General features: G+C 45.8%; 2 protein-coding genes across 2 annotated transcripts in view; one reads left to right on the forward strand and one right to left on the reverse strand.

The window, feature by feature from the left end:
- Positions 1-265: 265 nt before the first annotated feature.
- Positions 266-19,537, reverse strand: LOC141958352 (uncharacterized). The gene is made up of 4 exons (XM_074901141.1): positions 19,179-19,537; positions 14,850-14,955; positions 9,745-9,913; positions 266-2,436 (listed from the first exon to the last, which is right to left on the reverse strand). Exons 1-4 carry the CDS (start codon positions 19,535-19,537, stop codon positions 2,384-2,386), a joined length of 687 nt encoding a protein of 228 aa, XP_074757242.1. The 3' UTR covers positions 266-2,383.
- Positions 19,538-19,734: 197 nt separating this feature from the next.
- ARHGEF5 (Rho guanine nucleotide exchange factor 5) overlaps positions 19,735-25,115 on the forward strand; it is a 36,388-nt gene continuing 31,007 nt past the window's right edge. The window contains exon 1 of the mRNA XM_074901212.1: positions 19,735-19,843. The gene's annotated coding sequence lies outside the window, so the exon portion shown is untranslated. The remainder of the gene's footprint in view (positions 19,844-25,115) is intronic.

Genomic DNA, 25,115 nt, shown 5'->3' on the forward strand with positions numbered 1-25,115 from the left:
AATTAAAAATAGAAGTGTTCCCGCCCCTGCCCTGCAGTATAAACAAAAAATGTTGCACATAACATTACTGTAAAATAAGCCACCACAAAAACTCAGTTCTTCCTCTGACAGAGATAAAACATTTGAGAATGGACTGTTATATTATTTTCTAATTACACATTTATACATTTATATTTATAGTGATATGCATTATAATCAAATATGTATCTTCACATCGAGGCTTTTTTTTTTAAATAATTTTATTTCAAAAATTTAAAAAGCCTTTACATTTTTCAAATTATTACACATACAGGTTTTCTACATAAGCAAGAAGAAATACAAGAAAAAACATAACCACAAGGACATGTTTTGCCTCGAAGAGCTACATAGCCCCGGATGATACACGTCATCACAGCAACCTAACTCCTGCATAGTCATTTGATATTTCACAACTCTACTTCAGATTAAATACCGATGCCCTGATTCATTCTTACAGTGAATTTCACCGTAAATAATTGTAAAAAGCACATTTAATAGCGTGACTCAGTAGGCAGAACATCGTCTGCTCCTCCGGGCCAAAGCTTGCTATGCCCCACACCTACCTCCAGCAAAGACTAATGTCAGTGCAGCTGATAAATGGCCCCACCACTTCATAAACAGGCTTTTACCAAAGATTAATGTCTGAACCAGTGAAGGGACCTGTAACTGCAATGATTCAATTATATTATGTTTTAAAATAGCATCCCATAATCCCCAAAAGAGAAGTCATCACAAATACACCACAAATTTTCAATTTATGAGCCTTTGACCTTTTGGGGGGGGGGGATTAAAGAAAGTACTGAGGAATCTATGAAAAGTCACAAAAAAGTGGAAAGATCTATTAATAGGCTTGCATGTACTATACAATACACTGGAAATATTCAGGGGGTCTGGAACTGAAAAAAACCTTACAGCTGCTTTTATAGCACTGAAGACAAAAGTGAGGAAAAGAATATGAGAGACCACGCTGTTAACCAAATCTTTAATTCTTGGGAGTCCTGAGTGGTCAGCATTTCATAAAACATGTATTAAAAATGAATGCCATTCCATGAATAACTTGCATGTATTATGTAAAATATTTATTAAAGATGAATGCCATTCCATGAATAGCTTGCATGCTGCTTCGTTTGAGCAACAACAACGTATTTATCCATTGTAAATGAAGTTCTGTCTTCTGCCCAGAGAAATGTCTTTTATATCTCAGTCTGTAACCCTTTTCATAAGTTAAGTTTATAAACACATTTGATACGACCGCATTTTATACAATATATACTTTAAAATACAGCTTTTGTACAAACATGGATAAAAAAGAACAACAAATGCAGCTCATCAGTAGCTCTTGACAAGGGCTCAGCAGGAGGGAAAGTGAATACAACAGAGAGAATAAAATGTCTGTGATGAAGAACCTCTAAACCTGGTCTACGGCTGAGAGAAAACCATCTTTACGCAGGAACATTAATTACTGCTCGGGTCTATGTTCCACTGAATGAAACCGCTTCCCACATTGCTCCCTGCAGGATGCTGTGCTGATTTCTTACTTGCAAGAAGCAAGAAAAAGCAAGAAGTCGGAGACAGCAACACCAAACTCTTGACACCTTCGGGGGGCAGGAGCAATAGCACAGCATCTCTACATACTTAATTCAAAATACAGCAGCTGCTGATCTCCTGTTGCACATGCTGCCCTGGCACAGAAGGGGTCGAGAGGGAAAATTCAGACAACTGAAAAATATAATCCTTAGCTTTTACAGACAGAGATCTTTACATTAGGGGACCGTTTCTGAAGCTAGGTCCCATCTTCAAGTGTTTCTTAGCTATACGGAAGGGTTAGAAATGCAACTTTGAAACCCACAGATCTAGCTGGATGATTGGATGTAATAAAAAAAAAATTATCTATTCCATCACTTTCAACTTTCCATACACAGACCTTTCTCTGTCAAGCTCCTCTGCCACCTTACACACATAGATTTGGAGTCCACAATAGCATACAGACACACGCACATATAAAATCTATAATAGTATATTCCTATATCATATAATATTCAATATAATAATATATTGGATAGTCTATCCAATGAATTAATCTGCCTTTTGTATATACACAGTGATTCCTACAGTTAATTAAACTGCAGTTATGCATACACAAATTCCCTTCCCCTCTAACTGAACAAACAAGCTTTTTACAGAAACCACATCATCTGTGTTTCCTGACTATGTTGTTTCAGATTCTGACTTGCTCATCTTTTTCCCCTCTGGGCTTCTGTCTTCTTTGGTCTTCATAGTTCATCGTTTCTACTCCACACATCCCTTCCAGAAGACAAACTACAAAATCACAGGAGTGAAACTGCTGATTTTTTGAAACCCCAGCTCACAGAGTAAGATGTCTTATCAGCACATCCTTGTCTTGAGCAAAGATTAACTCTGTATTAAAAATGGAAACAATTAAAAACTATTACTTAAAAGCAAGAAATCTTGCATATAACAGAGAATAAGTCACTGACAAAACAAAAGCCCCTTATTCAAATACTCAAGAAGCATTTCTAGGGCATGATTCACCACTCTTAAGGTAGACATCTAAAATAGGTCAGATGAATCACCACCTAACAGTGTCCGTTTCTCTCCAGTGACTGTGAAGGGAGCCCAGACCATAACTCAGATGGAGACACCCATATTGCAGCTGGTGAGATGCGGGCAGACAAACACCAGCCCCAGCCTTCCCCCTGCCCCCCTGCCTCAAATGCACCCCAGTTTCTGCAGGAGCTACCCCGCAGAAGCAGGCCCTTGATGGAAGGGGAGCAAAAGCTCTGCCTGGTGCCTTTGGCTGCCTGCCTGCTCTTTTCCAGCTTTCTCAAGAAAAGCATTCAAAGAGAGCTGCTGCAGTAAGTGGGCAGAGCTCTTCTGTCTCACCCCTCCCCTCCAGAGAGGTTTTGGATGAAGCGGGAAAAGATAATTAAAAAAATGTTTTCCTACCCCCTTTTCCATGTGAATACAGGTTCAGTCTGCACATCCTAAATTTTCTTCCCACTTAGATATATTCGGAACAAGGCAGAAGTTTCCAAATCAGTTCAAAAGCTCTATTCGATCTTTATTAAAATATGTATTTTCAGACTTGAGGATCAATTTAATGATACGCATTTGACAAGGTCATAGAGTGTTTTTCTGTACTTTCTTGAGCAAATCAGGTTTTTTTTTATTGCACCATCAATCCCCCATTAGTCACTTAGGAACCAATTGGCACATTTCAATCAAATTTAACATTCACATAGAGGAATTAAAGATGAACATGCTCCTACAGCCAGAGATCAGCAGCTGGGTACAGCAGAGAGCTCTTACTGGTACCCCACGAGAGGATCAGCAGGGAGAGGCTGGCCTTTACCCATGTTTTTTGGCAGTTTATTTAATAGTTTGTCGAGGCAGCAGGTTAAAATATTTGCTTTAGGGACACTGAATCTGTTGGGAATGGGAGGGACATAACGATGATTTGGGAAGAAAGCGCTACTGGGAAGAGGGAACAGTAGTAAGTTCCTTTTCTTCGGGCTAAAATAACCAACAGCAGAATGTGACAAGTAATGAAGTATTAATGGGGATATTGGTAATAATGAGCTAACTATATACTGTTTGAAGTCTTTAGACTGTAAGGATTTGGTTCTGTAACACTGCACATGACCATAATTTCCACTGCTGTCCACTGAAGTAGCTGATACAAGGTCTGTCAAAAGCCAAATGTGGGGTGAAATAACTCCAACTGAGACTGGAAGCTGGTGCTCCTAAAGTGATGGAGAGGACTTACACCTGGGTTTTGGTAGCCCTCCCTCTCTAGGCGTTCCTGAAATGCTCGCGTCCTGTAGAATGTGGGGACCTCTGCCTTCTAAGAGTATTTCCAAAGCAGATTACCAGAAATTAATCAGAAATTAATTAACTTCTCCTATGAAGAAAGGCTGAGAGAGTTGGGACTGTTCAGCCTGGAGAAGAGAAAGCTCTGGGGAGACCTTAGAGTGGCATTTCAATATGTAGAGTGAGTTTATATAATAGTGGGAGAAAGACTTTTTTGCAGGGACAACAGTTTTAAACTGGAAGAGGGTAGGTTTAGGTTGGACATAAGGAATAAATTTTTTATGATGAGGATTGTGAGATACTGGAACAGGTTGCCCAAAGAAGTGGTGGATGCCCCATCATTGGGAGTGTTCAAGGTCAGGTTGGACGGGGGCCTTTGAGCAACCTGGTTTAGTCAAAGATGCTCCTGCCCGTGGCAAGGGGGGTGGACAGGATGATCTTTGAAGGTCCCTCCTAACCCAAACCACTCTGTGATGTTATGATCTGAGAGCACCCAAGCAGAGAGCTGGTGATTTTCCCGAACCTGGGAGTTCAGGACAAAGCCCAGAAGGCAAGGACGCCAGTTTCCTGGCAGGACTGGGAGGTAAGAGGAGTGAACTGCACATGCCGGTTCCTGTGCTCGGCAGGGCCCGGGGGCCTGGCACCCATGCTCCCAGCACCTGGCCCAGCAGGCCCCCAGCACCCACGCGGCACCCTCGCTCGGCCCCAGCCAGCATCCCAGCCAGCCGCTGGTGCTGGGGAAGGGGGTACCCAGGGCTGGGGTCTGCGGGGTGGCAGCGGGCAGCCAGGGAGAAACGAGAAGCCACCCCTGAAAGTACACAGGGGTACAGCAAACAGCCTGGCTGGTCCAGGCAGGGAGCACGGGCACGGGAGCACATCTGCAGCGATAACAGGTTTGCTAAACAGTCTCTGAGGAGAAGCGGGGGAACTGGGTTTGTTGAGTCTAGAGGAGAAGGCTGGAAGTAGGGCAGGACATGATAACGCGGTTGCAGTCTATGAGAGGTTGTTATTAAGAAAGGCAGCGGTTACATTGCTGGAAGGACAAAGATAAGATCTAATCGGCTTAATTTTCAGGAAAGAAAAGAAGAAAGGAAAAAAAGAAAAAAGGCTAGATGTTGCAAAAACTTTCTCTGAGTAGGGCAGTGATGGGATAGATTACCCAGGGAGGTTGCGAAACCCACTTCACAGGAAGCTGTAAGAAGTTACGCAAACGCCACTGTGATCTCTCAGTAAAGGACAGACTGCCAGGCTATTTCTCTGCCTTTGGAAAGTAAAGGTCCATCTAACCTTTAAAAAAAAAAAAAAAAAATAAAATCCGTACATATCATTATGGCGTTAGATGTATGGGTGATAAATAAAAATGCTCAGCATTTAGGTTAAAAAGCTACTATAAAAACAAATGCTATAAAAACTACTATAAAATAAAACATGCTATTAAAAAAAACGACTATAAAAAAACAAATCCTAATTTTGCAACTACAAATACAAGCATTTAAATTCAACATATCGTTAAGAACCAAAATGGATAGCAAACTTTGATCTTTTCTCTGAAAGAACTTGCTTTGCAGTTCTTGAGCAGGTAAATGCTAGCAAGATCTTTTAGCACTACTTCTTTCACACACGTTACCCCATCACACCTCCTTCCTGCTACCAGCCCTTCTCCTCTGTTATCTCCCGCTCTCATGTAACAGCCTGCAGGGTTGTGTCCTGCAGAGGAGCCTTGGCCACTTCTGTGTTCTCTGGGGCACTTCTATTCCTAATGAAATGCTTTTGGGCTGGGCCAATCTCACAGCAAGATTATACAGTCATCTCTCCACCATCTGAGGTTATGAGGCCATAGGATGCTTCAGACACTGGAAAAAAAAAAAAAATCAATCCAGATCAAATGGTTCTTTTGGGACTCACCACAGAGCAGAACACTCACAACGTATAGAGTATACTGAGGCATGCAGACCTTCCCAGTCCATCAGGGGATATTAGGTCCACCGGGACATCTTAACTCCATCACCTAAAGGATACAGAGTCAGGGAGATTTTCTGGAGATTCTGCATTGGGTGTCTAATGAAATCATCTAATCAGATGCTGAATTCAGTCCAGCCTTTCGGCACCAAATGGTCCCACTACCATATACTCCAGTAAGCTTGGCCAGCCAGTGCTAATGGCACAGCTGGTTAGGGCTATGTCCTGACCGGGCAGCTTGCTGGCAGTCCCTGGGCAATACTAGGAGGTGTTCCTCAGTCCATCCCATGAAGAGAAATTTAAACTACACTGACACTGCCTAACCACTTCCTCTGCTGGGAAATATGCTGCAGTGACACTGGAACGGCTAAACGGGCTTGGTAAAGTTTAGGGACTCTGGGTCATAGGGATTTGGTGAGACACTTGTCTCACCAGTGCTTTGGGATCCACATAGCTTGTGAGCTCAGGCACGGTGCTACATGAAAATACAGGGAGCCCACATCTGTTGGGTACGGGGGATAAAAGGTTCTCTGGAGATGGACATTTTGGGGGAGTGTGGTGCAGGTTGTGCTGCAAGGCTCCATCCTCAGGCCAGGCACAGGGTCAGCAGTGACCATGCTGAGCCACGGTTTATAAGCCTTGCTGGGCCTGATCTGACTCTTTGGGGAGCCATTCAGGTGCCTCTGCAGTTGTTCCCCAAAACTTCTGACTCCATCAGGGCACATTAGCTTGGGCTCTTCACCACGTGCTTCCAGACCCAAGATGACTCTGAGACCATCTGGGCATATTCCTTCTCATAAGCCCTATAAGGATAAGATGTGCCTTCTCAGAATCAGCTCTGCTAACTCTGAGCTTCAGGGACAGCATAACCACAAACTGGAAAAGCCATCTAGACACATCAGGGGTAGCTCATTTCATTAGCTGAAAGAAAATTTTGAGCATTCGAAGTCATGCACAGATAGTATCTACTGAGGACATCACACCTTTGCAAAATAGACTGGGGAGTAAGATTTATCATTGTTTTATGATGAATGTACCAGCCTAGAAAGAGGCAAGCACACTGGCCAAGGACTCTGGAAGTATGTGTCCAGTTCTTATGTCTGCTTCTGGCCTGATGTACTGCTTTGTGCAAGGCCGTTCACCCCCCACCACCTTCCCCGTCTCGGTTCTCTCCACTTGTAGAACTGTGGCATGCGTCTGTTGGTGAGAGGCACTATATAAAACAGAGATTTAATGATAAAGGCTGTGAGAGAGCTGGTGGCAGATGGAAGATGAGGACCCATGAATTCTAGGTTGCAAAGCTCCTGACCCAAGAACCCTTCATCTGAAGAATCAGTTCATGGCTTCCACTCTCACAAATGCTGTTCTTCATGTGGTGTTTGAGGCAATAATCGTAACTGACGAAGGGTTTTTTGCCCCTCTGTTCCAGCTGATGATGATGTTGTCCCAGCTGAAAATAAGGAGACCCATCATCTAAAAATTGATATGAAAATGAACACACTTTGACCTTTACATTCAACCAGAGAGCCTAGATGGGAGAGAAAACCCTTAGGTGCTGTTAACTGTGGAAATGATTTTGATGGGAATTCTGACCCTGGTTCACACTGGAGAGAAGCCTGATCTTTGTAGTCCTTGTGGGAAGAGCTGGAGCCAGGACTCATCCCTGACTCAGCATCAGTGGAGCCACCTCAGCAAGAAATCAGCACCTGAATGGAGCAGGGCAGGCATTCATTCCTGCACCAGAGATGGGATAAAGGCGAAGGCATCCAAGCCCCTGTTGGGAGTCTTGCAGGGATGATGAGGCACAACCTACAGAGAGCAATCTGACAACACCCCAGTGCAGTGGGGTAACAGCGGTTGGATGTGAGTACCCTGCAAAGACGATGGTCACGTTGGTTTGGGGAGAATGAGGGAGGAGGAGGTCCAGGGAAGGGGGATCCTTGAAGTGGTGAGAGAGAAAGAGAATAGGTAAAAAAGGAGCAGGGTGAGTGGAGTCATCAGGATGGCAAATGGCATCTTTGGGGTGTTAAGAGAGTTATCTGGGTGCTGGCTTCGTAGTTAACTTGGGCATCCGGAGCACCTGCCCAAACCAGAAAGAAGGTAACTTTATCCTTGTTCTGTTCTAAGAAAGCATAGTACAACATACTCTAGTTATTATGAGTCATTATTTGCACTTCATTAGTCACTGCTAGCTGTAGCCTGTAAGATCCTAGGCTACACAAGACCTTATAGGGATTGTTTCCCTCACCTTCTGTACCTTGACAGAAGTCAAACATCTAGGTCTAATATCCACCGACAGAGCCATGACAAGCTAACCTGTAAACAACTTTTTGGTCTTTGTTTCTTTATTCTCTCAGATCCTTTGAGGACTGCAACTCACCTGTCCCAGGAGATGTGAAAATTTCAGAACAGACAGAAGACTCTGACTGTGACAAATGCACTGTGAGCACAGAACAAGGATGTAGTCCCTACCTCAGCCAGTTTACAATCTAAGCCTCCAGTGCAATGTAGAAAGGGTTATTTTTCTAACTAGCTAGCTAACTAACTAACTAACCCCACCTTTTTTATAGGGTCATTCTGCTTTTATGTTTTACTTGCAGTGTTATTCTTGTGCCATTCTTAATTAAATGCAACGAAAACTAAAAATATCACAGTGTGATTCATAAAAAAGGCCCTTTTTGTGTGTTTAGGACAAAAGCTTACTTCATGAGAAATGTGCCCTTGCTCATATGAAACAATTCTGCTTCAGTCTGCCCTTCCAACAATAGCATCGTAGCTCCAGACAAACAATACCTCCTCACCCTGTGTGGATGGTCACACTTCTCTGCAAGCTCACATCCATCTTTACAACCCATCATACGGGGAAGGTTTCACTTCCCATAACTGAGCGGAATGAGGGGCATGAGGAATCCTCTCCCGGTATAAAATGGGCCAACATTGTGGAGGTGATTTCAGGAACATGTTCTCACTTTTCTGTTATTAAATTTGTGACCCATTATAGGATTCATGGTAAGTTTAAGGTCTTGGAAAACCACCATGGGTGGCCTAGCTGTGTTTTTGGTCTTGTGCTACCATGGGCCAGAAGAGAACTTGCATTTTCAAGACCTAACAAAGTCACTGATATTAAGGATCAGAAACTAGGTGAGATGTGGATTACAATAAGGGTTTGGTCCCGCAGAAGATATTTGTGACCAGGGCTGTGATCTCCAGGTAAACCCTGCCAAGTTGCATTATCCTGGGCCAACACAGTGCAGGTGTTTTGGAGAACCACAGCACTAATCTTCTTGCAATTTTTGGAGTGAGGGTTCATTGATGTAGGGTTAGGATTGGATGTTGAGGATGGCAGGATTGGGTTGGATATAAAGGGCCAGCTTTTGCAGGGTAGGGGAGGAAGAGGGATCAGCAAAGCCCAGAGGAGAGAGGTTTCTCTTGCTGCTGTCAGGAATGGGAGAAATAACTATTGCACTAGAGGAGAGGGTATCCCAGGCAGTAGGATTTGCTTACTGTGCCTGACAATTCCTCTCAGTCCAGGCAAAGACTAGGGACTGTTTCTTTGGGCTAAAGCTGATCCCCACCATCCCCAGGTCTGGAGCAAGCAGCCGGTCTGCAGTCCCACACATTTCCCTGCTGATATGAGCCAGCTTGACCCGTGTGCCTTGAGCTGAACGAGGGCCTCTCGTTTCCTTCTGTGGCTAAAATAACAGAGATTTTATTTTAAAAAGCTGAAACTATACTAAAACAGTGGATTTTTCTTGCACGCTCTCATAGCCTTAGTAGTAATCCAATGCAACTGCCTGCCTGAGCCTAACAAAAAATATCTGAGGGAGGAAAAGGTAATTTGATATTTAAACCTGCTGGTGTGACACCGTACAGACTTCACCCATGTACAGGAGGAGCATTTCTAACGGTACAGTATTTGTGTTAATGTTATCTCACCTGGATGCAGCCAGGAGACCAGGTTTTGTCCGGAAAGCTTCCCAACAGAGGGCACTACTTTATTATATATAAAGGCTGGGAGATCGTCACCCCAAGGACTCCTCTCCTGCAAAGACATGGAATGTGGAGGAAGGCAGATTTCAGCTTCATTTGTCCTCCTCTGCAGAAACTAAGCAGATGAAAAAATTGCTGTGTTTATCTCATTAAAATTTACGCTGTTACGCATAATTATACCCATCAAAAAACCCCCAAACAAAACTCCCAAACCCAACATGCAGGTCGCAGGGAGAATGTTGAATTTCTGAACTTTTAAGTGCTTGATTTCACAGCCATTCAAGAGACTCTTAGCACAAGCCAGGGACTTTTGTGTGCAATGTTAATTAACAGAGAATCATCTTTATTGGTGCATGGGACAGATTAATTTGTTTGTGGGCTTGATTTTGTGTGTAGCCAACAAGAGGAAGGAAAGTGAAGGGCTGGTCTGAGTCACTGCTACTGAGCTATACCACAAGCAACAACACTCAGATGGGTGTTATTGTGTGAGGATCTCAGCTGAGAAGCAGCAGCTTCCTAGCACAGTGGTTTCTGTGTGAGGGGGGACAGGCAGGATGGGGTCGGGGCAGAGGCAGTGCTGCTGTTCTGAGCACAGGGGAGGGCTTCTGAATTTCATCCTCCCACTTGTGCTGCACGTGCTAAGGTGCTGCAGCCACCTGCATGGGTAAAAACCTGCACAAGTGCATGTGTATCCAGCTCCTACACCGCAAATTCCTCCTTTCCAGGTCGAACCAGAGGGCTCTTTGGCAAGCTCCTCAAAGGCAGCACGCTTCTTTCATTTCTGCTCTCCATGCTGGACTTCGCTGGGGTCCTAACGATAGTTTGCTGATTGAGCAGCTCTGGACTAGAATAAGATTGCCTGCAGTGCTGTGACTTTGTATTCCACCTTTGCCTTAAAGTCATTTATTTCTAGAGCTCACAGTTGAGCAGAAAGCCTGAAGAAATGGCCACAGGATAACTGGCCTGCCTGAATCTGAAGAGAGCAGAAAGGAGGAGTGAAGTTTCCTAGTTGTTCTGGTAGCAAATTGATTTCTTTCTTGTCAGCAGCCTTTCTAGAGAGGGCTTTGAGTGTCATACACACACACCTAACAAGGTATTGCCATGAACACACATATATGTGAGAAAAATATGAGAGGAAGACTCTGCTTAAGTTCTTGCCTTGGCAAATGGGGTGGAAGTATTTTAAGAGATGGCAGTAGCCTTCTCCCGGACTTCTCAAAGGATGCTGGGGGAAAAGAAAGAGATAAAAATAGCCATCGTCACTGATCCTTTCTGTTTAGGCCTTTTTTGACTCCTGAGGAAGGAGGGGAAACATCCGTGTGTGAGATCCAGGTAAAGGGCAAGGCTGTTAGAGACGCCAATCCAGCATGTGTGTGTAAAAGAGACGTGTGGACTGGGCTGGGAAACAATTTACTGCATCAAGACATAGCATTAGGACTCTGATTCATGTTTGCATGAGGACTTAGCTGGGTCTAATTCGAGCATTTATCTGCTGCACAGCTGCCCTCCCTGCCCCTCTGCTGCCACCGTGAAGGAAGGATGGCTGGACACGACACTGGCAAATTCCCATTTGCCTGTTGGCTGATGCTGATCTCCACTGACTTCCTCCATCCCAAGATGCCAAGTTCACAGGCCATCCACTCTACCAGTCTGCAGGGAGAATTTGATTCTTAAATGTCTGTAGGATCAAGAGTCCTGCAGGAGTAAAGAGAGGAAATGATAGCTTTGAAGTATCGAGGCTGTGAATTACAGGCACGTAGCCTGGGCTCTGGAAGGAGCCCCAGATGAAAACGAGCAAAACTGTTATCAAATTAGTCTCCTGTTCAAGGGATAAAACACTCAAGATGGGGCTCTTAAGAACTGGATCCCAGTCAGACAGCTGCAGAGGCACCACGGCAGCCTCACTGCCTGGACCAGACACTGCAATATCCTGCAGCCCACAATGTTCTCAGCTGTTCTCGCAGATCTCGCAGGTCACCGAAGGATTTTGGGAAAAAAACCAGTTTTTTGTATTCCTCTTGCACTGTTCAGAATCACAAATGCAGAAATCAAGAGTGCTGCAGGAAACAGAGAGCTGCCTCCTAAAGCCTCCCTGGGAGCTCTCTCTGTGAGAGGCACCTGCCAGGAACAAGCAATAACCGGAGTATCCTTTGCACGTAGCATCTCAGTGGGGAGAAAGCATAAACCCAAAGATTTCCTTAAAATTGTAACTGAGCTAGAAATTGCTTCTGTCAGTTGCTGTAAAAGAACAGCTTTTGGAAATGTTTGCATAACCGGTTTCCATTAAGATTTTTCAAAATTTGTGTTATTTCTGGATAGTAAGACCAATATTGCATATTCTGGATTATCACAGATTAAAACTTTTGATGATGGAGTAGAGGCAAAGCCCCTTAAAATCTTTCCTTTCTCCTTATCTGACTGCTCAGTCACCAATACAAGTCTTTATTTTTTCTGTATAATGTGTTTTTGTCCTCTTGGAGGCATCTCGATAATATGTAGCACCATTTTTTAACTTGTTTTTGTTTTCAGGACCCGTGTTTTATTTCTAGCTACCTTTCATAGATTCTCTTCAGGTAGCCTGTGGACCTCCTGATATGTCTGGACAACAGACCAGAAATTACTACAATAGCCTTGCTCAGTGAAAGACACCTATACCTAGACATTCAGCACCAGGGAATGCCCTCACTGCTGTTCTTGGTCATAAACCATCTTTTCCCTGCACAAGTTCAAGCTTTACATGTTGGAAAAAAAAGTATAACTCAAGCTCATGTTATTGAGCTGCAGGCACACTTCCATATAGATCTCCATATATTAATTGGGTGGGAATAGGGCTAGAAAAGCCATATATATTCAACAGGAAGGAATGTGATGTCATATTGCATTAGGTATATCAAATCTAATTTTTGCAATTTTGGCTGAGGAAAATCTTCCTAAAAATGTAAAAGTTCACCACTATTTCACTGAAATTTCAGTCACTGACTTGACAGATACTATTGGTGAGCTGGAAACAGGTTGCGTTGACCACAGTATGTATCGTTAAAGGTTGGCTAACTGCTTCAGAGAATACACCCCATTTAGTTATAGCTCCTTTTTTTTTCCCCCCAATGTTTATTCAAAGGAGCTTCAGTGCTTGTGCAAGAAGCCCACACTTTATTAATCTTGAATAAAAGGATGTTTAATTGAATTGTACTAGGCTTTAAGCTATTCCTTTCTGTCTTTTAAAACAGTATATAAGGAAATAGATGTGAACTTTTGGGTTGTGTTTTGCTGTAGCTAATCACATGAAATCCTGTGTAGGAGATACAATGTGGGGATTTTATTTCTTCTTCTTTCTTTCTTTGTTCTTTGGTTTGTACCTAATGCTATGAGCTGTTCACAGTAGTTTGTCTTGCCTTCTGCTCAGCTGACAATATTTGCACCCTCACAAAAAAGAAATAACAATTATTGAGAGTGTTTTGCCTGCTTTTGCTGTTGGAGACTGGCCTTTCCTAGCTCCAATGCAAGCACATTCAGGAAGGGTCAAGGAAACCTACATTGGCACGTGTGAAGCTCACACCTTTCTGAAGCCCTGGCACAAGCAGTCATTTTCCTTGACACCAGTCTGGATTGCAGTGAAAGCTGCAGTTCTGATTGTGCTGGGAAAGCCCATCAGCCTCCACCAGGCTCACAGACACAAAGAAAGAACCACCTTCTTGACTATTTAAACAGGCAGTAGCGTATAATCACATGAATTGTTGGACAATGTCAGGGCTAAATACATGTATGCAGATAAAAATATGCTTTTTGCCACATCATGTGGCTGACAGGCAGGGACTCTGCAGACAAACCCTCTAACAGCAGCTCTGTCTCTGTGAAGTCTTGTCCATTTATTTAAATTTTCCTGACAGCACCTGTAGGAAAGTGGGGCTTAGCAAGCAACCCATTTAGGAGAATGGCCCAATTTGCAAAGCAGGCAAGATCGCTGCCAGTATTCTGGAAGAAATTTGTACAACATGCTAAATGGGCCATTCATTCTTAATTCATCCTGCCAATTTAGACCGTCATAGTAACTAGTACATTGTCCATCATGACATAAAACTACCACTCCACACCACATACATAGGTATCCATTTGGACAAAGAGTCCTTACTTCTTGTATTTTAAAAAAATGCTTGAGGTCAAATAAGGATTGTAAAGATAATTGAAGTGGATTCTTTTTCTCCTGGTTTTACTCTGTAAGAGCAAACAGTGTTGTGTCTTAGCCATTTGTTGGCTGCAGGCTAGCTGGGATTCCCAGAAGAGAAAGCATGTGGGAATGAAATGGGAGAAGCCCGTTTCAGTCTGTGATGACATTCTCAGGATGTACATGCTCTTTGACAATACAGGTCATTGTCTCAGGACTTTTGTTATTAACTCAGATTGTGTCAGCAACACAGTTTTATAACTAGTTTCACATAGGAAAGCATCTAGCTTTATCACCTGAAGGACTTTCTCAGTTCTGCATTTTCCTAATCCTTTCTGTCACGGCCACATATGCTGGAAAAAATTTCAGGAGATTCCAGAAATCAGTAGTTGCCTCTGTGAAGTCCATAGGCTCTTGGCCTGGGATAAGTGACACCTCTGCCAGACGACAGTAGGAGTTCACCATTATAACTGCATCCACGACTGTTACTGAAGCAGATTCTCAGATTAAAACAGGCCCAAGCTCACTTCCACAAATTAAGATCTACTACAAATAAAGAAACAAAAGCTAAAAATACTGCTCCTTTGCAGCTGCTATCACATGGGGAAATCAGAGCATGAGATACACCTTAATCTGAACTGGGGAGGCCCAAACCAGTGTTTGCACACTGGAACAGCTTAATATTCCACTGCATCCTTTCTGCCCTACCTGACTGAACCCAAAGGGATGGTTATAGGAATATATAACCCTGTCAATAATAAGGCTGTATTCAAGATGAAAACAAAAAACGTGAGTGAACTGTGCAGATCTGACATTTTTTCTTTCACTCCAGCATCTGCTGTAGCTCAGCAAGGCACTAGCACCTACGAATCCAAGGAGAGGATAAGACCTGTGGCACCAAAGCTGCGCTGAGTCTGGGAGGCTCTGCCCTTCTCTCCGTGTGCTGGAGCGGGTCCCGTGGAAGTGCTGTGCTGGCTGCTGTGACTCCAATTAACCTGTAAAAAAGGGGCAGGAAAGAAGATGACTGAATTTCAGAAGGACCGTTACCACTGGATGTTCACAGCAAGCTCTCAAGGAAATGAAGGAAACAGCCAGGACCTGACTGACTGGGGATGGGTGTTTGTTTTACTTGCTGCTTGTATAAGCTTACTTTTGTTCAGCTTCCAAGCTCAGTTTTCCATTTCTTTCCATTCTTACAAGGGCTTTTCTTGCCATATACACAGACTTGCATCTGCTGGGAGGAAGGTAGAGCCACTAAACACACCCAGGGAATTTATTTGGGATTCCAAGGAATGAGGGCTCAAGCAGATGATTTTAGTTAATTTTTAAAAGACCTCCCCCGCAGCACTTCCGACATGTCAGCAGTTTATCTAAGAGTTACTAAAACTGCCAGGTTCTATTCTATCCCGCTGTCTGCCTGGCTTTTTACATTTACAACCGTGTGCTTTGCATATAGCAGAAGTTAAACCCAAAATAATGTCTGCTCTGGAGCGGCGGGGACGGGACAACACAGGACTTTAGCAGGAGGACGTCTGATAGGGAGGTTAGCGTCCAAACTGCCTCAGCCTGCCGAGGTCACGCTGTGCTCAGATAGTACAGGGCACTGCGGGAGCAGGAGCACATCAGGGCAGAGGAGGACCCTGCTCTCGCTGCTGCTGGGCCTCCTGGGAGAATCAGTTTGCTCAGAGGGAAAGGGACACGCCAGACACTCGGTGCAGCCCAGCGTCTGGTGGGCTGAGATAGGAGGTGATGCAGCCCAGGCCACCCGGGACACCTCTGTGCTGCTCTGTCCTGCTTCCCACTAATGCTGGCACTCGACTTGCCGGGAGAGGACCCCTGTACGGTGGGATCTACTGGCCAAAAAACATTGACTCACTGTAGCTCACCATCCTAAAGGAGGTGGGGGGGTTGGGACAGCACATCCCTTGCTCACACTGTGCAGCGTTCCAGATGCGCAGATGTTCCAAGCATGACAAAACCCTTTCTTTCACTGTGAGGGTGGTTATGCTGGCCCAGGCTGCCCAGAGAGACTGTCAAGTCTCCATCCACTGAGATATTAAAAACCTGACTGGACAGTCCTGGGCAGCCTGTGCCAGCTGACCCCGCTCTGAGCCAGGCCTGGGCTAGATGATCTCCAGAGGTGCCAGCCAACCTCAGCAATTCTGTAGCACACCTATATTCTTCAGTGACCTTTCCTCCATGTCACTGGCAGAAGAAGTACCTGAATGGCACTGCAGTAATTTTGTATAGTCCACATAGAAGTTAGGAGCCCAGTTCCCACCAAGTTAGGGAAGAAGAGCTTGGCACACACAAGGATATTGATATTGTGATGCTGAAAGCTGCATGTTATCACTTTCAAGGCACTTCTTCAGCCTATGTAATACATGAAGAGAAGTCAGGCACTCTCTGTGCAACAGGCAGGGAAAGCAAGGTACCTCGGGATATGATTCACAAAAGCAAATAGAAAACTGCCTCTGCAGCTGCTTGACATGCCAAAGAGAGGGGTAAAGGTTAAGCCCTTCTCAAGACAATGGGTTGTCCATTTCTGGATGACAGAGGTGCCATTTTCCAGTCAAGATGTCCAATTCCAGCCTGCTGCCAGCTGCTAGGAACTTCTTATAAACTGCAATAGGAAGAGGCATCACCTATTTATGTAATGTCCCAGAGGTTTGAGAACCAACCCAAAAGAGACATGATCCAGAGCTCGTTTCCCCACTCTCTTGGTTTGTGGGAATTTGAAGCATCCCTTTCCGTCAACTGTAAACACAGTGATGTGGAATAGGAATCTCAACTGCAGAAGCTGATCCGCTACGGTGAAATAATTCATCCACACAAATGAATGAAAGCATTAATTGAATCAGAAAGCAGTAGCAAGCATGAGTATGATTTTGTCGCCGGCTGGGTAGAGCTTTCAGCATGCCACTTCTGGGGGGAGTTCTCCTGCCTGGGAGACCCCGCACATGTCACACAGGGAAGGGAGGTTTGAGTATTGCCTGGGTGTCGGGCACAGGATTTCTCCAGTGGTTGGAACAAGCTTCCCCTTCTCTTTTGCTGAACTCATTCGGAGCACATCCTGGAAGACAGACACCTGCAAGACTCATGAAACGATTAGGGGAAAAAAAACAAACAATCCCCACTTAAAGAGATGGCACTGGTTATCAATCTGAGGAGACAGAAAATATAATAAAGGTAATGCCTTCCTCAGGCACCTGTCTAGCAGAATTCCTTGGTCACCTGGCATTCTTTGTGAGCAAAGATCTGTACTGCAGTAAAGTGTATTCTCACATTAATCCTGTACTTCTTCAAGCAAATCCAGGCATCTATGCCACAAATACTAAAATTAGGGCAGTGGAGAACCAAGCAACCTACTCTGTTTATTTTGCCTTTGAATAAAAATCCCAAAATTTCTGAATTTGCCACTTCATGACCTTCATTTGCCCCTAGGATCATCATAATCAGCTGTGTCAGGGTTTCCTTTTGCCCTGCTACTCCCAAACATGTTGTCTGATACCTAGAGAGCCTCCCCTTTTCTTCTTTCCCTTTACTTACGCCTTTTCTCTGTAAAGCTCTGTTCCACTCTGCTACGTGGGGGAAGTCTCGCTGCAGACTCTATTCCCCTATCGCTACAGGCAAGCTGGCAGACAGGGACAGAGTTTCCTTTGTTGGGAACAGGTATGCTGTCCCCTTTCAGTCCACAGCTGAACACAGCAACCAGGGAAAGCTTCAGTGCAGGCAGGGCTCCTCAGGATCTTCACCTGTGTGCCTAGGAGAGGCAGGATGCCTGAAAATGGTACCTGTGGCTTCAGATTTTTAATACAGCCTACAGAGTTCTTCTATTCACATCCCACTCAACTTCTGAACCCAGGTGTTTAATTCATTTACATTTATTTGACCGTCTCAGATGTAATTTTGGGACCTCTGAGGTCAGCTGCTGCAGAGGCAAAGTCCTGCCACACGTTGCGAGGACGAGTCTCCCTTAAGCATCATTTTTCCTTGAACCCCTGCTTTTCTTTAAACACCCCTTCCCTTTCCTTAAAATCCAAACTGCCTGTTGGGGAGAAGAAATAACAGAAAGCAGGAGGGTTCACACACGCAGAATTAAGGAGCGACCTTGAGGAGTGGGAAAACAAGAGTCTTTGGTAATGAAGAAAAATGTAAAAACTAAATAAATAGATAAACAAATAGCCCCTCTGTTTCTAATGAAAAAACATTTAAAACTAAATAAACAAATAGCCCCTCTGTTTCTAATGAAGAAAAATTTAAAATAAGTAGACAAATAAACAAATAGCCCCTGTGTTTCTAACGAAGAAAAATTTAAAATAAATAGATAAATAAATAGCCCCTGTGTTTCTAATGAAGAAAAATATAAAACGAAATAAATAAATCGATAAATGAATAAACAGCTGGTTTCTAATGAAGAAAAAAATAAAACTAACTACATAAATAGCCACTCTGTTTCTAATGAAGAAAAATTTAAAACTAAATAAATAAATCGATAAATAAATAGATAATTAGCTGGCTTCTAATGAAGAAAAATTTAAAACTAAATAAATAAATCGATAAATAAATAGATAATTAGCTGGTTTCTAATGAAGAAAAAATTAAAAGTAAATAGATAAATAAACAAATAGCCCCTGTGTTTCTAATGAAGAAAAATATAAAACTAAACAAACAAATAAATAGCCCCTCTGTTTCTAATGAAGAAAAAATTTTAAAATAAACACACAAATGAATGAATAAAGAAATAAATAAATGAAAAGCCCCGCTGTTTCCTGAGCCGGTCTGGGTACCTGGGATCAGCAGGTCAGGTGTACCCGCTCTGGTTTTACTCCGGAGGCAAAGCACCCGAGCGCTAAACGCCTCTTTTTTTTTTTTTTTCCTCTCCAACCCGGGGGAGCCGCAGTTATTGCCCCCGTTAACAATTAAAGAGAGTTTAAAAAAAAAAAAAAAAAAAAAAAAAAAAGGCAAAGTACCTTAGGCTCGGACGGACGGGTTGGAGGGGGGGAGCTGTGCCTGGCCGCAGAGCGGGGGACCGGGGCCGGGTCCCGCGTTGTCCCCTCGGCGGCGGCTGCGCCCGTTCGGGCCGGGCCGGGCCGCTCCGTTCGGGCCGGGCCGTCCCCGCGGCGGCCGGGCTCTCCCCGCACGCCAATCAGGGCGTCCCGCCTGCCTTCCTGTAGGTGTGCCCGGCTCACCTGGAGCCCCGGCACTCATGACATACCTGCGGCCCCGCGGGCGGCGGGGAGACGGCGGCCGGCTGCCCAGGGCGGGGGGCCGCGGCGCGGGAGGAGGAGGAGGAGGAGGAGGAGGAGGAGGAGGCGGCGGCGGAGGCAGCGCTGGCCCCGGCCCGGCGATGCGAGGCCGGCGCAGGTAAGGGCGGCCGGGCGGGGGCGGCGCGGCCCGGCCCGGCGGGAGCGGCGTTGCCGTGTTCCCGGGAGAGGCGGGCCTGGCGCCGGATCCCCGCGGAGCCCGGGCCGGAGGGGCGGCTGCCCGCCGCCGCTCACCCCCCCGACCCGACCCGACCCCACCCCGGGCGCCTGCTCCCCGGGGCCGAGGCGGCGCGGGAGGGCGGCCCACCATTTTAGGACCCGAGGGGGCCGGGCAGGAGGGATCTCCGGGGAAGGGCCCGGCGGGCCCGCGGCGCGCAGGTGTGGGCGAGAGCGCGGGGGGGAAGGAGAAGGGGGTTCGGCCGGCGGGACCCGCAGCCCCGGGGAGCCGGTGCCGGGGGATCCTCCCCGCCAGCCCCTGGGCAGGCCCCGGGAAGTTGAGGCGGGGGCGCAGCCCGCAGCGGCCTGTGCGGGACGGCGGAGGCTCCGCGCCCCGCCAGCACCCCCCCGCTCCCCAGCACCGCCGGCGCCCCGCTCCTCCTCCCGCTGCCGGCAGCAGGTAGGGCCCGCAGCACAGGCCCGGTCCCAGGCTCCGGTGCCAGCAGCCGGAGCCTGTTCCCGCAGAAATGGTGCCTCCCACGCTGGAGCCAGCTCCCACGGTGTCGGCTGGGCTTTGCCGCCGGTGCCCGGGGCCCGGGAGTCTCGGGGCCGCGCTTGAACTCTGGACACCTCGTTGTTTTCCTCTTTGCTCTGCTGGCGGCCGCCTCGTGACTTTTATGGCCTGTCACGGAGGGAAAGGCAGAAAGGCGAGGTACCTGCCTGCTGCTGCCTTCCCCTCCTGCCCGCAGCCGCTCTGATGGCAACCCCAGCCCACCTGCCGGGGGGCTTCCGAGCTCCCGCAGCTCTGGCCTGACCCATCCTGCCCCAGCACCCCTCTTATCCTTGCGCTCGATGCCTCGCTTATTCCCAGCGGTTGGGTAAGACCTGGATCAAACCCAGTCGGGAATACTGGGTCAGGGAAGGAGATCTGGGCTCAGCTCTGTGTTGGCTCCTTGCAGACTTTACTAAGGAGCTGCTGGATGTGGATGCTGTTGGCTTCCCCTTGAGCTGCGCGGCCATTCCTCTCTGACCAAGCTGCATCTGTAACGCGTTGTTGAAGTTCTGTGACCTGATTCTCTGGTGTTTTGGAGTTTCTCGTAACCTAAATGGCTTGTTGGAGATGGCTCGGATAAGGGCAGAGTCTTTTTAAAGGGTTGCATGGGAGGGAGGTGGCTTGGTTTGGAGCAATAATGTATGGGTGACCCAGATTTCAGAACTGCAGCTGAACTGGGCGAGGAGGAGGCATCCATAAATCAGGCTCGAAGTTGTACCAAATCCAGATTTCTTCTTAATTCTCAATTACTATTAATACTTAGAAAGCTCAGCTGGCTTCCACGTAGAACCGCATCTCGCCGACTCGTGATTGAGGGTCGCGTTTGTATCGTGCTGTCCGTGCAGTAGCCTGGTGATCTCAGTAAATCTGTGAGTGGGGGTTTGTGGTGTCATTGCTAGTGACAACAGGAGACTAGGCATGAGCTTGGTGCTCTTTGCTGAACCCCCCTGTTCCTGCTCTCTGAAATAGTGGGATTCAAATGCTTCGTCTGGGAACCTCTTGTGCATCCCGATAGATTTTGCCGGTAAGAGTCTGTTTCCTGGGACTCTTATTTCATCCTGTTAACTTTAGGTAGATGCTCTTTCTGTTCTATTGAGTCTTCTCCTTTCTTACGGTTCACTTGTTTCAAGTGCTTTCTATAGGTAAAGAGCCAAATTTTGCTGTAGTGTTTTGTTTGTGGTTTTTTTTTTTTTTTAACACACTCTACTTCGGAGTCCAGTTTAAAGCAAGCCGGTTTATTTAATTAATCTGTATTCATGCAACTTATGTTCACTCTCTGTGGTTATTCCAGGCAAAATTTAAGAAACGGCCTGCAAAGGATTTCAAATTCATAATAGGAATCAATTTTTTCCCCCCATGAATATTTGATTCTAAGAATTATGCTTTCTGTCATCTGGGATCTTTCCAGTTTGGTGTTGCTACACAGTTACTGTTTAGCTAAATTATACATGGCTAGTTTATTTCAGTAGTCATGCCTGGTAAGTTTTGTAATTCCTTTCAGCTTTGTAGCTCTCCACTGAACTCCCGTTGTATCTTTTAATGAAGTCCTTAGAAGTGTCTTCAGTGCAAGTGTAGTTGTGATCTATTGTTTCGGCACTTGGGCTGCGCAGAGAGAAATTGTTTCCCCCCTCTGTGAGGAGATTGTACAGTTGATGGTCCTGGTATCAGCCATTTGGGGACAGATGCTTTATTCTGACCCCTGGTATTTACAATCCCAGCTGGTTATCACTGCATCAAATCCAAAATTCTATTAGAAAAGTACCCGGTCTTGATTTCAAGATATCAAGTGATAGATTGCACTGGTTCCCCAGGTAAATTATTCCAACGGTTGATTACACTCGCTAATTTCTTATCTCAATCTGTCCAGCCTGGTTCCTAACCACAAAGTCTTGCTACAAATTTTCATGCCAGATTACAGAGCCTGTTGCCGCCAGGATGACACATTCCAGCAAAAAGGTGGCCTATTGTACCGCAAGTTTACAGGTGTTATCCCTGCTGACCTCTTGCTTCTGGGAAGAGGCAATGGTGGAGCTGTAGTCACAGGGTGACTGGTGTGATTTAGAGCAGCGGCTGAGTGTGCCTGGCTGTGGTGTCTGTGCATAGACAGGGCTTTCGGAGAGATGTAATTGAATAACTTGTGTTGCCTGGAGTACGGCTTCGTGTAATGGTTAATCCAGCATAACTACAGGCTGCTGCTGAAGGGACGATCCAGTTCTCATCCAGTCCTGACTGCAAGCTCCTGCTGCTTCCCTTGGATCGGATCTAGTGACCAAGTGGCCTCAAATCACTGCTCCAACGGAAAATAAACCCCTTTTCCTAAACAAAAATTATAACTTTTCGTCTGGAAGTTGGATCACCCTGCTCTGTTGCCAGACAGTGCTAGGTCTGATGCAAAGAGTAGCATGCCACTGGGGCACTGCTGTTGAAAGAAGCTATTGTGCTTACCTGTTGTCATTCCCTGCTGTGGTTCGTCGTGAGCACACGCATGCCTATACCACACGGAGAGAAAGGGCAGTGTGAGGGTGGGAATAAGGAAGGCAGGGGATAGGACTCCTTCTGGCAAGCCAAAGAGCTTGTGAAACTAAGGCTTGACATACAGGAATTGCCACGAGCACACCTCACTTTAAGTCTTAATGGAAGCTAATGTGTTTTTTCACTTTCCCTTTGCAGCAGACATGTGAGAATACCTGCCCTGATTTGCTCAGTAGCCCAGGTTAACTCTGATGCATGACTTGGGGGAACTGGGTTTAGCCAAGACCAAATTTAGTTCAGCTGCAGTTATGCCTTTGGTCAAAAAGTGTGTGTTGGAGTTAGACTTCGTGTGGGAAAGCACATTTAATGTACAAAGAAGAAGGTCTGTGCCTTGGCTGTGATATACTGATGCCTATGAAAGGTTCATCAGTGCAGAAAAGTTGCAACCTAATGTATTCGTGTGTTCTAGATGTGAGATTCTCAGTGGTTTTCAGTGCCTGAACAAGGTAGGGTTCCCTTTTGGGAAAGCTTAATTAATCTTGTCTCTTCCATTAACAAGCAACTCCAGCTTTCTTGCTCTTGTAGTGGAATTCGTTTTCTGGGACAAAATCCATTCCCCATCTCTTGTTTTAAAGGCTGTTCCTTCAAGTGCAAGGCTGAACACTGCAAGGGTCGTGGAGCTGAGCCTGTGGTGGAGTCTCATTTCGAACTCACGGTTTGGGGGTTGGATTACAGCTAGATGAAGTCAAAGAATAATTTCCCATGACTTTAGTACAAGTTCAGTGCAAGGTCAGGGGGAGGGCTATTGCTTTTGATAGTGGGAAAAATTTAGAAGGGGGAAGGTGATTGCTGTGACGTGTACAAATGTATGTGTGTAAACAGACACATATGTAAATGTATACAAAATAAAGGGTGTTGTGATGCTAGAAGAGGTTGAGGAGGAGTGGCTACAGAAACTGGAATTGGGTAGTATACAAGAAGTGAACTGAGGAAGCTCCTCAGCCTGCTGCTTGGACAGTATCGCATGGAAGCAGAGCTGGCCATAAATTAGCTTCCTGGGAACATATCCTATTTGTTGTAAGTCACGTAGAAGAGTTGACACTCAGACATCAAACTACCTCTCTGTAGTCTCTAATTGAACAACTGGCTACACACAGGCGCTCAGTGTGTGAGGTCCGCTGCCTGTGGCCTTGCTGGTGCTCAGAGTGCATTCAGCACTGAAGTTCCTGGTGCCAGTCATACACAAAACTTCCCAAATCCTTACATGGGTCAGGCTGAGGTGCCCAGTGGGATCCACAAGCTTGGTGATGCCCTGCATGTGCCACCCGTGGGCAGAGCAGAGTCACGGGCTGGTGAGCAGACCCAGCCTTGCACAGGGTGTGACTGGAGGAGGAACAGCTGCTGCTTCAACAACGGCTCCAACAGTAGAATTTATGGATCCAAAGTAGAGGGGAGGGGATTGGCATCCTGGTCGTGTCAGGGCACGATTCGTCCAGATGGCAGAAGCCCTGAGATAATCTGGGGGACATGGGGTGCAAGGCAGGAGTCTGGGTTACGCACAGACCTGTAACCTGTGGGACGTGGTGGTTGTTCGCAGCAGCCACAAGGTGGCTGCAATGGCTCCACTTCCATATTCACTTCATAGAGAAATAGATGTCCAGGTCAGTGTTAAACTAACACAATCACCGCTGGTGGGAGGAAGGGTGGCAAGAAGGTACTTTTCCACAGTGTTGCTGGGTAGCTACAAAAAGTAAGAATGTGTAAGCTTTATGGTATGTACGCTTTATACTCACAAAAATTTACAGGTGTAATGATCAAAAGTGCCTACATATAATTCTTTGAATAGCATAAATCTTAACTGGGCCCTTATGTCTTTACTACAGATTCCTGTCCTGCGAGGAGGTGCTAGTGGAAACTTTGTAAGAGTATACCAGTAAGAGTACAGCTTTGCTGGTATACTTCACTTCAAAGGAGAAGGATGCCATAGCCATACCAGTGCTGAGCAAAACTCCGATGCTGTAGCTGTGTCTTTAGTGGCTCTAGTCTCTAGGCAAAATCCTTGTGGCACGGATTAAGCCTGAGCTTCTGTTTAAATGCAGAAATTTTGCTGTAGGTATTCCATAGTGCAGGCATCTGAGGGTAACTCTAAGGCCTATGAAATGTAATCTAGCTGCAACATTTGAGTCGACCTCCTTTCTAAAATAATCTGAGATCACTGTCTGTTTTTACAGGTGAGGGCTGTCAGGTTGCACAGCAGTGAAGTTGAGAAGGTGCAGTGTATGTCTCTTTCCCCTCTGTTGCTGGATTTATAGGAGAAGAGATGTTATGAGTATACTGCCAGCCCTTCAGGACAGGGACAGTGTCTCACTGCACAATATTTAGAATGGTGAGGATTCGGTCCTGACTGTTGGTGTTGCAGTTGTCTCAAAAAACTCTTCCCATTGTTTGTTGCTTCTCTGCGTCTCTCTTTTGCTGTAAGTCACTGAGATATGAGTCTGAGTACAGTATAGCTGATGGGGTGGCATTAGAATGATACACTTCTTTTATAGCCATTAGGGGTGGCTTTAGAATGATACACTTCTCTCTTCCCATCTCTACCCATCCTCAGAAAGGTGTTTTCTCCTGGAAAGGTGTGTTTCAAGTGTAGGCAAGAAGCGGCTCAGTGTGGATAGCACTGAGAAGGCTGCACTACAGCTCACAACCTTGT

This window comes from Athene noctua, chromosome 3 (genome assembly GCF_965140245.1).
Source record: "Athene noctua chromosome 3, bAthNoc1.hap1.1, whole genome shotgun sequence".
Lineage (NCBI taxonomy): Eukaryota > Metazoa > Chordata > Aves > Strigiformes > Strigidae > Athene > Athene noctua.

Coding starts and splice junctions, on each gene's coding strand:
- LOC141958352 (XM_074901141.1), bottom strand. CDS start 19,537: ATGGTGGGCCGCCCTCCCGCGCCGCCTCGGCCCCGGGGAGCAGGCGCC. Junction 14,956..19,178: donor CGCCGCCCGCGGGGCCGCAG/GTATGTCATGAG, acceptor CCTTTTTTACAG/GTTAATTGGAGTCACAGCAG. Junction 9,914..14,849: donor GCGCAGCTTTGGTGCCACAG/GTCTTATCCTCT, acceptor TCATCTGCTTAG/TTTCTGCAGAGGAGGACAAA.